At 37.4% G+C, this 14,690-nt stretch overlaps 1 protein-coding gene across 3 annotated transcripts in view; it reads right to left on the reverse strand.

Annotated features, from left to right (window-relative positions):
* LOC114267783 (protein FORGETTER 1) overlaps window positions 1–14,133 on the reverse strand; it is a 34,283-nt gene extending 20,150 nt beyond the window's left edge. For all 3 annotated transcript variants that reach the window (XM_082899837.1, XM_082899836.1, XM_082899838.1), the window contains exons 1-8: window positions 13,833–14,133; window positions 10,530–10,595; window positions 10,218–10,391; window positions 10,009–10,139; window positions 9,765–9,841; window positions 8,983–9,164; window positions 8,760–8,837; window positions 3,862–3,994 (exon numbers count right to left, since the gene is read on the reverse strand). In XM_082899837.1, the coding sequence (XP_082755963.1) occupies window positions 3,862–3,994; window positions 8,760–8,837; window positions 8,983–9,164; window positions 9,765–9,841; window positions 10,009–10,139; window positions 10,218–10,391; window positions 10,530–10,595; window positions 13,833–13,934 (943 nt within the window). In that variant the 5' untranslated portion in view covers window positions 13,935–14,133. The remainder of the gene's footprint in view (window positions 1–3,861; window positions 3,995–8,759; window positions 8,838–8,982; window positions 9,165–9,764; window positions 9,842–10,008; window positions 10,140–10,217; window positions 10,392–10,529; window positions 10,596–13,832) is intronic.
* Between the last annotated feature and the right edge of the window lie 557 nt (window positions 14,134–14,690).

The following is a 14,690-nucleotide window of genomic DNA, read 5'->3' on the forward strand; positions in this document are numbered from 1 at the left end:
GGATACCCCTCAACAAAATAGCATTGCAGAACGAAAAAATAAACATCTACTTGAAGTAGCACGTGCTATAATGTTTTACATGCATGTTCCTAAATATTTATGGGGTGAAGCAATTTTAACAGCCTCTTATTTGATAAACAGGATGCCTACAAAGGTGTTAACATACAAAACACCTTTTGATTGTCTCAAAACTTTTTTTCCTGACACGAGGTTGTTTTCTGATTTACCCGCCAAAGTTTTTGGATGTACTGCCTATGTTCATGTTCCCAGTCAATTTCGTTCAAAACTTGACCCCCGTGCTATAAAATGTGTTTTTTTGGGTTATTCCTCAAACAAAAAGGGGTATAAGTGTTTCGATCCTCAAACCAAGAAATTTCATGTGAGTATGGATGTGTCATTTATGGAAACAAAATCCTATTTCCCCAACACTTCTCTTCAGGGGGAGACAAGTGGAGTAGAAGACCGTTTTTGGGATATTTCTATCCCGCTCCCCAATGTCATTTATCCTACACAAAAACCACATGTGTCTGATAATGATCACTTAGGAGAACCAAGTTCTATGGTGCCTAGTCAAGAAGATTCTTGTTTAGGGGGAGAAGTACTACAAAATGATCTAAATCCTGAGCTTCAGGTTTATACTAGGAAGCGATTTCATCTGAGGAATAATGACCCGAATGTCCATCCTAATGACCCGAATGTCCACCCGAGTTCTGGCATCGAAATTTTAGGTAATCCTATTCCTTCTATTTCCGACCTTAATGTTCCTATAGCAATTAGGAAAGGTGTCCGAAATTGCATTAAACATCCTATTGCAAATTACCTCTCCTATCAAAGACTGTCTAAAAACCATAGAGCTTTCACATCTAGGATTTCACACTTGTTTGTTCCAAGGAATATACAGGAAGCATTGGATGATCCGAATTGGAAATTAGCAGTCATGGAGGAGATGAATGCTTTAAGGAGAAGTGGTACTTGGGAGATAGTTGATCTACCCAAAGACAAGAAAACAATTAGGTGTAAATGGGTGTTTACGATAAAATATAACGCAGATGGAAGCGTTGAGAGATACAAGGCGAGACTGGTGGCTAAAGGCTTCACTCAAACTTATGGGATCGACTATCAGGAGACGTTTGCTCCTGTTGCTAAAATAAATTCCATCAGAGTACTGTTATCTCTTGCAGTAAATTCAGATTGGCCTCTACATCAACTTGACATTAAAAATGCATTTCTCAATGGTGATCTTGAAGAGGAGGTGTTCATGAGCCTATCGCCGGGATTTGAGCAGAGACTTGGAAGCGACAGAGTATGCAGATTGAACAAGTCATTATACGGACTCAAACAATCACCAAGAGCGTGGTTTGAACGCTTTGGGAAGGCAGTTATCAGTTGTGACTTCTTGCAGAGTCAAGCAGATCACACAATATTTTATAAACATTCAAAAGACAGTAAAATTACAATTTTGATTGTTTATGTTGATGACATCATTTTAACTGGTAATGATGAAGCAGAGTTAGCAGCCCTCAAAGAGAAACTCGCAAAAGAATTTCACATTAAGGATCTGGGAGCCCTCAAGTATTTCCTCGGAATGAAATTTGCAAGATCCAAGGAAGGTATATTCGTTAATCAGAGAAAATATGTTCTTGATCTCCTTGGAGAAACAGGTATGCTTGGTTGTAAGATGGTGGAGACTCCGATCGAGCCTAACTTGAAGTTACAAGCTGCTAAGGCTGAAGAAGTCAAAGAGAGGGAACAATATCAGCGACTTGTAAGGAAATTGATTTACTTGTCTCATACGCGGCCTGATATTGCCTTTGCAGTCAGCATGGTAAGTCAGTTCATGCACTCACCAGGGGCAGAGCACTTTGAGGCCATTTATAAGATCTTAAGATATTTGAAAGGAACTCCAGGGAGAGGCTTACTGTTCAAGAAACATGGACATCTTCAAGTTGAAGTATACACAGATGCAGACTGGGCAGGAAGTGTTACAGACAGGAGATCAACATCCGGATACTGCTCCTTTGTAGGTGGGAACCTAGTTACATGGCGGAGTAAAAAATAGAATGTGGTAGCTAGAAGTAGTGCAGAAGCAGAGTTCAGAACTGTTGCCCATGGAATCTGTGAAGTAATGTGGATTAAAAGAATTCTTGAAGAATTAAAGCTCTCACCCGACACCAATGAAGGTCTATTGTGACAACAAAGCAGCTATATCTATAGCTCATAATCCAGTTCTACATGATAGCACAAAACATATAGAAGTGGATAAACATTTCATCAAGGAAAAAATCAATGCTGGCATAATCTGTATAACCTACCTTCCAACAGGTGAACAATTAGCTGATGTGCTAACGAAGGGACTACACAAGAAGCAATTTGATAAGCTGACTAGCAAGCTGGCTATGGAAGATATCTTCAAACCAGCTTGAGGGGGAGTACTGGAAATTTGTGTTAATGTATATAATAAGATAGTGGCATGTATATAATATGATAGTGGTGTTGGTGGCAGATAGTGGCATGTATAGAATATGATAGTGGCATGTATATAATATGATAGTGGTAGATAGTGGTAATATATAATATGTAAGTGGCATATAATGGGTTATAATGATGTTTGTAATATCTCCTATATAAGGAGTGTCATTTGGTCTTGTAAAATAAGAAGTTTTGAATATAACATAAATATATTCCTTCTTCCTCATATTTTCGGAGTTCTTCTTCCTCATATTTTCTAAGTCGATCTAATAATAAAAGAAAAACAATGTAAATTTTTATACCTGCTAATCAATCTTCCGTTAAACTTTAGAATTTTGTGTAATGTTTTATGTTTTATTAATTTTGAATGAAATATTCATACATAAAACACATAATAAATATATAAAATCATATATTTTCCGTGTGTTCCTCAAGTGTCATGTCCTACATTTTTAAAAAAAAATTGACATCTTGATGTGTCTTTGTCTTTGCCCATGCTTTTTAGATTATGCCTTCAGGGTTAACAAAATAGTAAATGAAAAAGAACGAGAACGAGAAAACACGAGAAATAAAATTAAAAAAAAAAGAAACATGTAACCTTTTCCCTCAAACCTGTGCAGCAATTGCAAGTGCATTATGTCGGAGTGTCTGTAATTTTTATTGAAAGGGAATATTTGTGGCATTATTGATTCAAGTATAAATAAAGGTTACAAGCGGAAGAACCCTAATAATCTCTCTTTTACTCCAGTAGCCTTTCATCTCTCACCTTTTTATTTTCCTTCTCTATTTGTTTCACGTCATTCTTCTTTTTCCTTCATTCTTAATCATACATAGAAAACAGCTACGGAAAGATGACAGCCACAATCCAAATGGCATAAGAACAAAAAATTGGTGACATGCATTGGTTACTCTTATGGTTCTAACGTTTGTTGAAATATCAAAAGGATTGTCACAAATTATTTATCTTGACATAACAAGTATATCAATGTGTAAACACATAAGTCTTCATAAATTTCCCCTTCGCTTATTGAATTGCACAAGCTCTATACCACCTACGAAGCATTAGGAGTCCTTGAGCACAACTTTGGGAGAAATGAAATTAATGTTCTCGAGCTTAAATGATGATATAACAAATTGAAGTAATGGACCAACGTTAATTGGCCTAAATCCATTATTGTAATCAAGATTTTGCATACATGAATGCTACTGATTGTACAGTTTGAGATCCAATCATGTTTCATTAAAATTACATCCACAAATAGTTTGTCACGAAATAACCTATAAGCTACTCCCATTACACTAGAAATATGCAGAAGCAATAAATATTGAGAAAAGCATTCAAAGCTAGCAGACATTCAAAAGATAGATAGTTCCAGGTAACTTTAATCAAACCTAAAAAGTGACGAAAGTCAAGGAAACACGTTCCAGCTCCCCAAAGACCAAGACGAACCATATAACCCATATTGCGTGTCTCCGATGCACCAGTTGCTGAGCAATAAATAACACGAGCTTCAGGAAGCTGAGCCTGTTTTTAGAATTTGTAAATAACTGTTAGAACCCTTCCAATTTACCAATGCCATGCAATTTTGCATGGTAATGGCCTACCCATTTAGAGTTTCAGAAAAATTTCTTAACTACTAAGTAACAAACATAACCCCAACCCACATTTGCCATACTTGGTGTCTCATCATTTATCATTAACACAGTGCCGAACAAATGAAAAGGATTACACCACATAAAACCTTTGTCAGACCTCTTGTACTTATGGATCTTGAGAATAATTATGTGTAAAAATTTATGTATTATTGATTGATGTTTATTGATTTATATTACAATGATTCATGATTCCTATATATAGAAGAGGGTGAGTGTGTAGTAGGTAAGGAGCAGGTGAAGTGGAGGTGGTAGTGGTGTAGTGGGTTAGGTTTAGTGGAGTAGGTGAGGTGGTAGTGGTGTAGTGAGTTAGGTTTAGTGGAGTAGGTTTAAGTGGGTGAAGTAGGTGGAGAGTAGGTGGATTTTAACAGCCCCCGCAAACTCAAGGGGGATAGGAACTAACCAACTTGAGTTTGGAGAGAGTAACAAAACAAGAAAATACATAAAAATAAAAGAGGATAAGAGACACTGTATGGTCGTGTCAGACCATTGGTGAAGACACTGGATGGTGGTGTCATAACGTTGTAGAGGACACTGTATGGGGGTGTCATAACCATGTAGAGGACACTATATGGTGGTGTCATAACGGTGTAGAGGACACTGGATGGCGGTGTCAGACCGATGTAGAAGACAGTTTATGGGGTCATGTCGGACCGTTGTAGCAGACACTGTGTGGTCGTGTCAGACCGATGTAGAAGACAGTTTATGGGGTCATGTCGGACCGATGTAGAAGACAGTTTACGGGGTCATGTCGGACCGTTGTAACAGACACTGTTGTGACAGTTGTTGTGACAGTTTACGGAGTCTTGCTGGACCCTTGTAGAAACTAACCGGAATCAATGTCGGGACAGTTTACAGAGTCTTGTCGGACCCATAAAGGAGCTAACCGGAATCAATGTCGGGACAGTTTACAGAGTCTTGTCGGACCCATGAAGGAGCTAACCGGAATCAATGTCGGGACAGTTTACAGAGTCTTGTCGGACCCCTAAAAAGTCGCACTCTCAAAAGGTGTGCCCAATCTTTCAAAAAGCGTGCCATCAAAAGGCGTGCCCAATCCATAAAAAGGCGTGCCATCAAAAGGCGTGCCCAATCCATAAAAAGACGTGCCATCAAAAGTTGCGCCCTCAAAAGGCGCGCCCACTTCATCAAAAGTCGTGCCCGACAGAAAGCGTCGAGCCATCAAAAGGTGAGCCGGAGACGCGGCGAGACATGTGAGCGACAGACTGGCGTGTCGGCCGCGTCGTCAGTGTCGATATAAACCAATGCGGAGGCTGTGCTTGAGGCAGAAGCGAAGACAAAAAAACCTGGGAAAAAACTTCTGAAAAACTCTTCATTTTCTGAGAGAGATATTCGTTTTTCTGAGAGATTGCCTCTAAGAGCTGCAAATCTTGAAACACTCCCCTTCCGAACATTATCAGTCTGAAATTGCTATTTCGCTGAAACATTCAGCAACCCAAAAAACATGGCCTCTTCTTCCCGTTCAGCTACCCAGAATATGGCCTCTTCATCCCGTGGTCTACTCACTCTCTTTCCTGACCTCAACGAGTCAACAAGAGAGATAACTGGTGCGGAGACCCGTGAACCTCAACCAAACACCTCTGGTTTTGCTCCGTTGAACTTTCCGATGCGGTCGGTGGAGCAAAGAATGGCAGTGCAGTCGGATGTGGAGGCCAATCAGTATACATTGAAGTCATGTGTGGAAACCATGACTGCGGTTACAAATTTGTCGAACCGGCTGCAGAGTAGGACAAATGAGGTGCAGCAGTTAAACGCCCAACTGGCTCTGCTCCAACGCATGTATAAGGATGCGCGAGCAGAGTTAAGTGTGCTAAAGGCGGAAAATAAGGAGCTGAAGCGGAAGGCCACCGTGATGTTCCGATTTGGAGGTCCACCGTATGCTGTAGTGGAGGAGCAGGGAGGAGGCAACTTGCTTGGTGGTCTAGGAAGCACGGAGGCAACACCGGCAAGGACCACCCAGGACGGAGGCAAGAAGAAAAGACCAGCGGCTGAGTAGAGAAGAAAAATCCCACTGTGGGTGTGGTAGTTTTGTTTTTGTTTGTGTGGATTTTTTTTTTTTTTTTTTTTTTTTTGATGTACAAGTGTGATCGGGGTTGATCCCCTGATATGAATAAAATGACAAGGTTGTGGAATGTTGTTGGTGTTATTTTGTGGTGTTGTTTTGTTTAATAAGAAAAATAAAATAAAAGAAAATAATGGATAAAGAAAATAGAGAAAAATATTTGTGGATGGAATAAATTAAGAGAAAGGAGAGATATGATTAAAGTGGGTTTGAAAGTGGGAAAAGATGAGAGAGAGGGAGATAAAGTGGGTGCATGATGATGATGTTGGGTCCATGGAGAGAGAGAGAGAGGGATGTCCAAGAAACTTGTGCTTTTGATAGTTACACATTACCCAAGCTGTATGTGAAGATGCATGTTACTGTCTTACACTTCTGCAGGCTTGGTATTCTTTGTGGGGCACTTGCAACACGTGACATTGAAAATTGTATTCGAAAATGATGACATCTCCAACATGAAACGTCTTGGAAGCAGCCCAGGCCTTGTAATCAATATTCCCAATGATGGTTCAACCAGCGGAGTCCCCAACCTTGTACACTGCTGCCATTGAAACCTTCAAGCCAGCAAACATGGCTACCAACAACAGAGCCACAGCTCTACACCCCACACCCAAATCCATGGCTAAGAGAGAGAGAGCAAATCGGGAAAAAAAACAGTAGTGACGAGCAGAAAAGTAGCGCCAGAAACGCCAACGACGACGACGAGTAAGAGTACAACCACGGATATGTGAGAGGCAAGGTGAACGGCGATAGAAGCTAGACGATGATGCGGGTGCCGCCGCCGACATAGCGGAGGAGGGGTGTAAGAAAATGTTGAAGAAGTCAAGGTATGTGTAGAAAATAAGCGGAATAGGTTGAGGTCCGGCGGGCGGCCAAGGCGAGGTTGCCGCCCGCCGGTGAAGCGAGAAATACTAAGGTCTTAACCTTGCTCTGATACCATGTAAAAATTTATGTATTATTGATTGATGTTTATTGATTTATATTACAATGATTCATGATTCCTATATATAGAAGAGGGTGAGTGTGTAGTAGGTAAGGAGCAGGTGAAGTGGAGGTGGTAGTGGTGTAGTGGGTTAGGTTTAGTGGAGTAGGTGAGGTGGTAGTGGTGTAGTGAGTTAGGTTTAGTGGAGTAGGTTTAAGTGGGTGAAGTAGGTGGAGAGTAGGTGGATTTTAACATTATGCTAGAAGGTAGAGAAGACCAAATTTATCATGGATTGAAATAGTAATAAAAAATAGATTAAGTATCACCTAAAAGAGCAGAATGACTACATAATGCACGCAAGTGATGGTAAATAGTTGGGACAAGACTTTGTTGAGTCAAGTAATGGCATAAAAAGGACTAATAGACTTGGTATTTAGGGGTCACGAGCAAATGAAAAAAGAAGTGTTTTCTACCCCCAAAACAACAGTTTATACATGATATAACCGACTCTGAATAACAGGAACTAAACCTGCAGAATCCTGTAGCCTTGCCAATCCATTAAATATTAACAGGTTTGCATTTGCATTTCTCAATGGTCAATTGAACAAAAACAGAACAAACTGAACTTGAGCCAGCCCATTGAAAGATCATCTCTAAACCTCTCAACATGGGCTCTCACGCCGACCTTGACTGACTTTTTATATACTTAATTACTAGTTTGGTATATCCAAAACAGAATCAGATTGGCTTTGGAGATGCAGCTACAAAAAGAATAACTTTCAAGCACATGTTCTCAACCTGATTGTCAACACTTGAGGGCCAAGTTATGCATTTTTCAGCCCATGCAAGATTTGCACAGATCCAACTAAATCTCTAGCACACATAAACATACTTCTTTTAGCCCCCATTAATTGAAGGTTAAAGGCAAGGTTGATTGGGTAAAGACACAACATTCAGCATTATTCACACAGGGATTGCCCACAAACTAGAACCCGTTTGTTGGGCTGAATGTTTACCACTGAACCAGTAGCCGCTTATTACCTCCTACCCAATCTGACGATACAAAACCATAACTTTGGTAGTTTGAAGGATAATCCATGCCAGGTTACTATCAAACCTCATGAATCAAATTGTTCCAGAAAAAAATCAAATATTTTTAAGGTGACACGATGCTGCCTATCTTACTCATGTAGTAGTACTATGTACCTTCTTCTTTTCTTTTTCTTTTTCTTTTTTTATCTTTTTGGCTCTTTTGGAATATTTTACACTCTTTCTGTGCATCCTTAAGAAATTTGACTCATTCTCAAAACAATAATATAATGCAGTACGTATTGCATGGTTTCAGAAGAAGCATCTCCATTAAAAACCAAAAATAAGGTTTTCCGACCCAATAACGATCAAGAAGCCTTTCTGGATTTGAGAGAATGTTCAGAGTAGTTGTTTAAGTCCAAGTCAATGTTTATGCTTGGCTAGTATGTTGCACGTTCAGTGTAATATTTTTCAAGTTTTTTCAGAAACAAATATTTTAGGTAGAAAGTAATAAACATCAAGAACTATAGTCAAAGTTACATCAAAGTAACAAGAAAGTACAAACATTTTAGGAAGCATTATATGTAACAATAAATCAGTTTGAAGCACCTGAATCTCAAGAACTGCTTTGCCTGTCTGTGTTGGTTGCCCTCCAGACTCAGGAATCAAATTTTTGGCTTTATGACACTACAATAAGGCCACTGAACATTAGCAATGAAAGAGAAGAAATTGCAATCTATTCTTGCATCAACCATGTGAAGCTTTCTGGGAATGAAACTAAGATAGGCTTATACATCATCTCATCTATTACATAGGAGACCCAAAAATATACCTCATCAAATATGACAAGGCCGTCATATTTTGATCCACACCATTGCACAAGCTGTTTCAAACGAGACCGACCATTCTCAGAAGATGCTATGAGGCAGCTGTATGTCAAGAAAATGACTCCCTCCCTAACACCACATGCCTTGGAATTGAGCTTGGAATAAGGCAGCTTATTCAAAGCATGGACTGCAAATGAAAAAAATATAAATTCAACTAAAAATGCCCTTCAATCTGAACCATTAGGCTCAGCCAGAGAAAAATTAAAACTTAAGGAACCATCACGAATTAGACAAGCATTTCAGTAAGTCTTACATATCAAGCATAACACAATACAAAGAATTCATCAAATCCTCAAATTTCACAAATAAGAGAAACAAGAGTAGATATCATGCACTTGCACTTGGCTTCATCTACAACTTTTATGTGCATTCTAGATACCTTTTCTTTCACCTCCCTATTTGCCTCTTCCATTTCTATCTGTGCATATGGTCGAACCTTTTAATGTGTATGCTCTCAATGGTACAAACCATCTTAGCTTCATAATTTAAAGTATCAACAAGATTAGTCCACACCAAACAAAATCAAGGACATACTTTGTGCGCATTTTTCTTTTCATGTCTTTTTATACAAAGAATTGCTAAAGGAACAGAAACATACAGCAACAGTAAATAATCTTTTCAAGTGAAACAAGAAAGGAAAGAACGAACATGCAATGACAATACTGTGCTTACATATAATAAATTTCAATATACGACGAGATAATAACCAAAATATATTAACATCAACCTTCAATACACATTGCACCCACATCATCCAAGTCTCTTCTTGCATCAAATTTCAAGTCAGAACCAACAGAAATCCACCTGTGTAATATCATTGGAAGGCAGTAAAAGCAATACAAAACATGAGTTAAAAAACATCGGACATCTATAATGCAGTTACTAGACCTTCATAAAGTGCAATTAAATCAAGAATGTGACCATGGTCAGATCTGTATGCATGAGAAGATTACATCAACCCAAAATCTTACAATGCTTTCCTCCTCCCATGGTGCCAGTTCTCGAAGATCAACCCTGCAATTGTTCGTCCTTTGCCCACACCAGCTCCATCTCCAATAAAAAAACCTGCCCTGGCACCATCTGGAAGGTGCTGGACATGTCTCTGTCATGGAAACCACTACACTATATCACAAATGATGATGTACAAAATTAGTATCCAAAGTCCAGTTGTAAAAACAACCTGACAAGCATAAACCAATGTCTCAATCTGCAAGCATGACAACGCTTCTGAACTTTCTAGGTCATCTTTGATCATAAGATCATAAGTTGGTTCAGGTGGCTGCACTGCGGATAAAGAAGATGTCTCCACAACAGGATCAGGATGGGAAGGACCAATAGAAAGTTTGGGAGGGCGCTGGACACAAATTAGAAAAGGAAAAATTAAAAGAATTTCATCTGCAATAGTTTCCATCAGTTCAAACCAACAATCAAGGCCGAAACTAATACCCAAGGTAGATCTATTAAGACATTCTAAAAGAGACATAAAACTCACATAGTCAGTAAATGTTTCTACGGCCGTGCCACCTTCACCTTCTTCTCGCTCCACTTCAACGGCTACCTAAGAGGTTTCGACATAGGAAAAGGAATTAATACTTAAGCATTTTTGCGTAATTAGGACTTTTAAGAGAGAAAATAATCACAGAATCACAAACAAATCAAAATAGAAAAACAGTTGCACGTGTGGATCTTGCAACAAGGTCTTGAAATAGAAATTCCTTTCTAGAGAATATAGCTTTTAAGAAATCCATAATGCACCCCATCTTTGAGGTGCAACCCATGTACATGCGACATAAAAAGAGAAACATCAGAGAAAAAAGGAAGTAAAATAAAATCTCAAGGTAAATAATCTGACAACAATTAAAATATTTATGTTGAATTTTTCTCGAGATGGAGATGCCTACATAGTTATGTTGAATTTTCATTATCTTTGAATAAAATATTTATATCTTAGTTGCACGAAGCGGGAACGAGGAAGCATGAGCCGAAAGAAGTTTCTTAGGTTGGGAGCGCCTCGGGAAGCTATAATATATATATATATATTTTTTTAATACACATTAGAAGTTTTTTTATAAATATTTTTATTTTAATACACATTAATTATTTTATTTATTTATTATATTTTTTAAATAATGTGTTATTGTTAATTTATTTTTATTTTATTTTACATATATGTGTGTGTGTTTTTTATTAATATGTATAATATATACTCATATATATATTATATTTGTATGTATTAATGTTTTTTTTATGTAAATATATTACAAAGATTATAAATATTAATATTTTTATTTTTTTATTATATATTTATATGTATATATATGATGTACATTAAATAATAATGTGTTAATGTTTTTTATTTTTTTAGTTTTTAAATATATATATTTATTTAAAGATTTTATATGTTTTATCTTATATATATATATATATATATATATATATATTTTACTTATATATTAGGTATATATCGTGACAGAACAGAAGGCCTGAGAGAGAGAGAGCGCGAGTGAGAGAAGGCAGAGGAGACGATGATGATCAGCAAGGAGACGATCTGCGAGAGAGACGATCTGCAAGAGAGAGAGAGAAAGACGATCTGCTAGAGAGAGAGAGAGACGAACTGCGACAAACGAAAAACACAGAGAGAGAGAGACGAACTGCGATAGAGACGAAAAACAGAGAGAGAGAGAGAGAGAGAGACGACCTTCGAAGTGATGAAAGAAGAAGAAAAACGAAGCAAAGAACATACCCAGACACAACCTTTAGGTTCTTCTTCACCTTCTTTCTCCTCTCTCTCTTTGTTGACCAACAAGCTAGGATTTTTGTTCTTCTTCACCAACGATCCCATCTTGGACAAGATCGCGTTTCTCTCTCTACAGAAACGTGATTCCTATACGTTTCTTTCTAAAAAACGCGGAATCGCATTTCTTACGAAGATTCGTCACTTGTTAGCACAATTCCTACAACTAAGATTTATATATATGACATTAAATGCACAAAACTATATATTTGGCGTGTGTCCCCCATATATCATGCCCTACATTTTTTAAAAATCGTCATATCAGCTTGTCATGTATTGTCGTGTTGAGTGTATGTGCTTCTTAGGTTGTAAACAAAAGCTATACCCAACATTATGGCATAGATTTTCCAACTCTTTTTTTTTTTTTAAAAGGCTCTAATAAACCTCAATAAGCTTTGCTAAACAGGCCCAACAAAAGAATCTGCACACTTCATTTTCTTGAAAGAAAATAAGGATCATGTCAAGTATTTATTACATTCATCGGAAAAATAGACAGGTACATATCAAATACTACAGTTGACATACAGGAACCTTAAAATCCTTACAAGGATCTTTTGTTCCTTTCCGTCCAAATACTCAATATAAGGTTAAGAGGATAAATTAAAGAATAATTGCAGTCCATTACAGGATAGAATTATGGTAAGATAAAGTCTACATAAGATGGCAAGCATTTAATAATTGGTGTTTCTTTTACTGATCGAGTCATAAATGCACAATTTAAAGTTCATAATAAGCCGAAGGGAGATACCATGAACCACTGTTTTACTTGATTCTAACAAACCCTAATTTCAGTAATTCAGTACAAGCCTTTGATTGGCTTCATTCCCCTTTCCTTGACATCGGTGTTGACTTTGAGGCCAATTGTAAAATTACAACAAGCATTGCACGCAAAGACTCCACTGCACTACAAACTCAGTACAAGTTCCACAATGTGGAATTTCAAGGAGTGTTTTTCATTGGAAACACGGAACGGAATAATCATTCATAAGAATGTCTACTCTCAAGTTTGCTTTCACTGAAAAAAATTGTGAAAAATGCATTGCACATGGAATCACCATTTTCCATTATAATGAATGTTTCCATAGGAAGGCTAATAAATGACATTCCATTGGGGCTTCTACTTCCCACACAATTCTGTCTCAGTTAACACGCTACTTTCCATTCAAAAGTCAATTTCCTAATAAAACTACATGGTTCAGAAATAAACATCCAAACAAAAAACAATGTTCTGGAAACCTAAACCATCCCATGGTGCTTCTACTTCCCACACAATTTTGTCTCAGTTCACAGGCTTTTTTCCATTTGAAAGTCGATTTCCTAACAAAACTTCATGGCTCGGAAATAAACATCCAAACAAAAACAATGATTTGGAAACCCTAATATTGTGTTTGGTTGGGAAATTTGAAAATGGAAAGAGAAAATGTAGATAAAATATAAATAAAATATACTTACATTCACCTAGTTTCAAACACTTTTTCCCTGTCTTGTGTCAAATCCCTTTCCAAATCCCTCAACCAAACACACTGTAAACCATTCCATGGGAATTCTACTTCCCACGCAAATTTATCTCAGTTCACACACTATTTTCCATTCAAAAGTTGATTTCCTAACAAAACTACATGGTTCAGAAATAAACATCCAAGCAAAAACCAATGGTTTAGAAGCCCTAGCTTCCGAACCAAAGACATAGCCAAATCATCCTTGGGAAGCTAACTGCCAAACTATATCGTTTTATTCAGAAGTTGATTAAAAAGAGTGTGAACTGAGATAATGCGGCAAAAAATCTGAAAATATTTTCTGGGTAACTAGGCTTTCTGTATTCCCATTTTTCTTTAGGTAAGAAGGAAACATGTATACGATAAAAAAATAAGAACAAATACCCAAAAATCCTGTAAATAAATTAGCTAAAAAAAACAAGGGTTTGTTCACGATCACACTAATCTATATCCAAACAGAATTGAAATATCAACAAAAATTGATAATGGATGATAAAATGAAAACCTCGTTGACTTCTTCAGGCGGTGGCGGCGGCGGCGGCGGCGGCGGCGGTGGTGGTGGTGGTTGGTACAGGTGCGGAGGAAGTGGCGCCGATGGCATCCCCATTTCGCAGCACCCACTTCCAATCGCAATTGATCGAAGCTTTTTTTTGCTTTTTTCCTCTGGACTAGTAGTGATTGCAGATAGATATAAGGAATTTATATATGGGATGAGGAGGAAGAGAATTGGGTCAGAAGACTCAGTGGAAGAGCGGGAAACTGAAGAGTTTTTTTTTCCCGGAAAAATATTTGCTGTTTTGTGCCATTTTAGCATTTGGTATTTCAGCCTATATTCCCATGAATATAAGGGCAAATTAGACTTTACCCCCTCAATTATGACTATTTGTCATTCTACCCCTCAACCTAAAGATTGATATAATTTGTCTCATTCATCTTTCGAAAATTTTCATTCTAACCCTTATGTCTCCATGCTGTTAACAAAAAATATGTTTTGTTAACAGAATGGAGACATAAGGGGTGTTTGGGAAGTCAAAAATTGGTTTTTTTAAAAAAATTTATAAAAAAAAATAAAATAAGCTAAAATAGTCAATAAGACAAAATATCACGTCAAATCTATAATCATTTTTACTTTTTCTCTCACAAACATCATGTCCAATTACAAAAAAATCTAACCTTCTTCCTAAATACAAATATTTAAACCTACTAAAATAATCAAAAATTAAAATAACCTTTCCAAACGAGGCCACAAGAGTTAGATTGAAAATTTTCCAAAGATGAAATAAATAAATTGTCTCAATTTTTGGTTTGAGGATTAAAGTAAAAAACGGTAATAGTTGAGGGAAAAGAGTGTAATTTGCCCTAA

The sequence above is a fragment of the Camellia sinensis genome, chromosome 12, assembly GCF_055761805.1.
Source record: "Camellia sinensis isolate YWXY chromosome 12, ASM5576180v1, whole genome shotgun sequence".
NCBI lineage: Eukaryota > Viridiplantae > Streptophyta > Magnoliopsida > Ericales > Theaceae > Camellia > Camellia sinensis.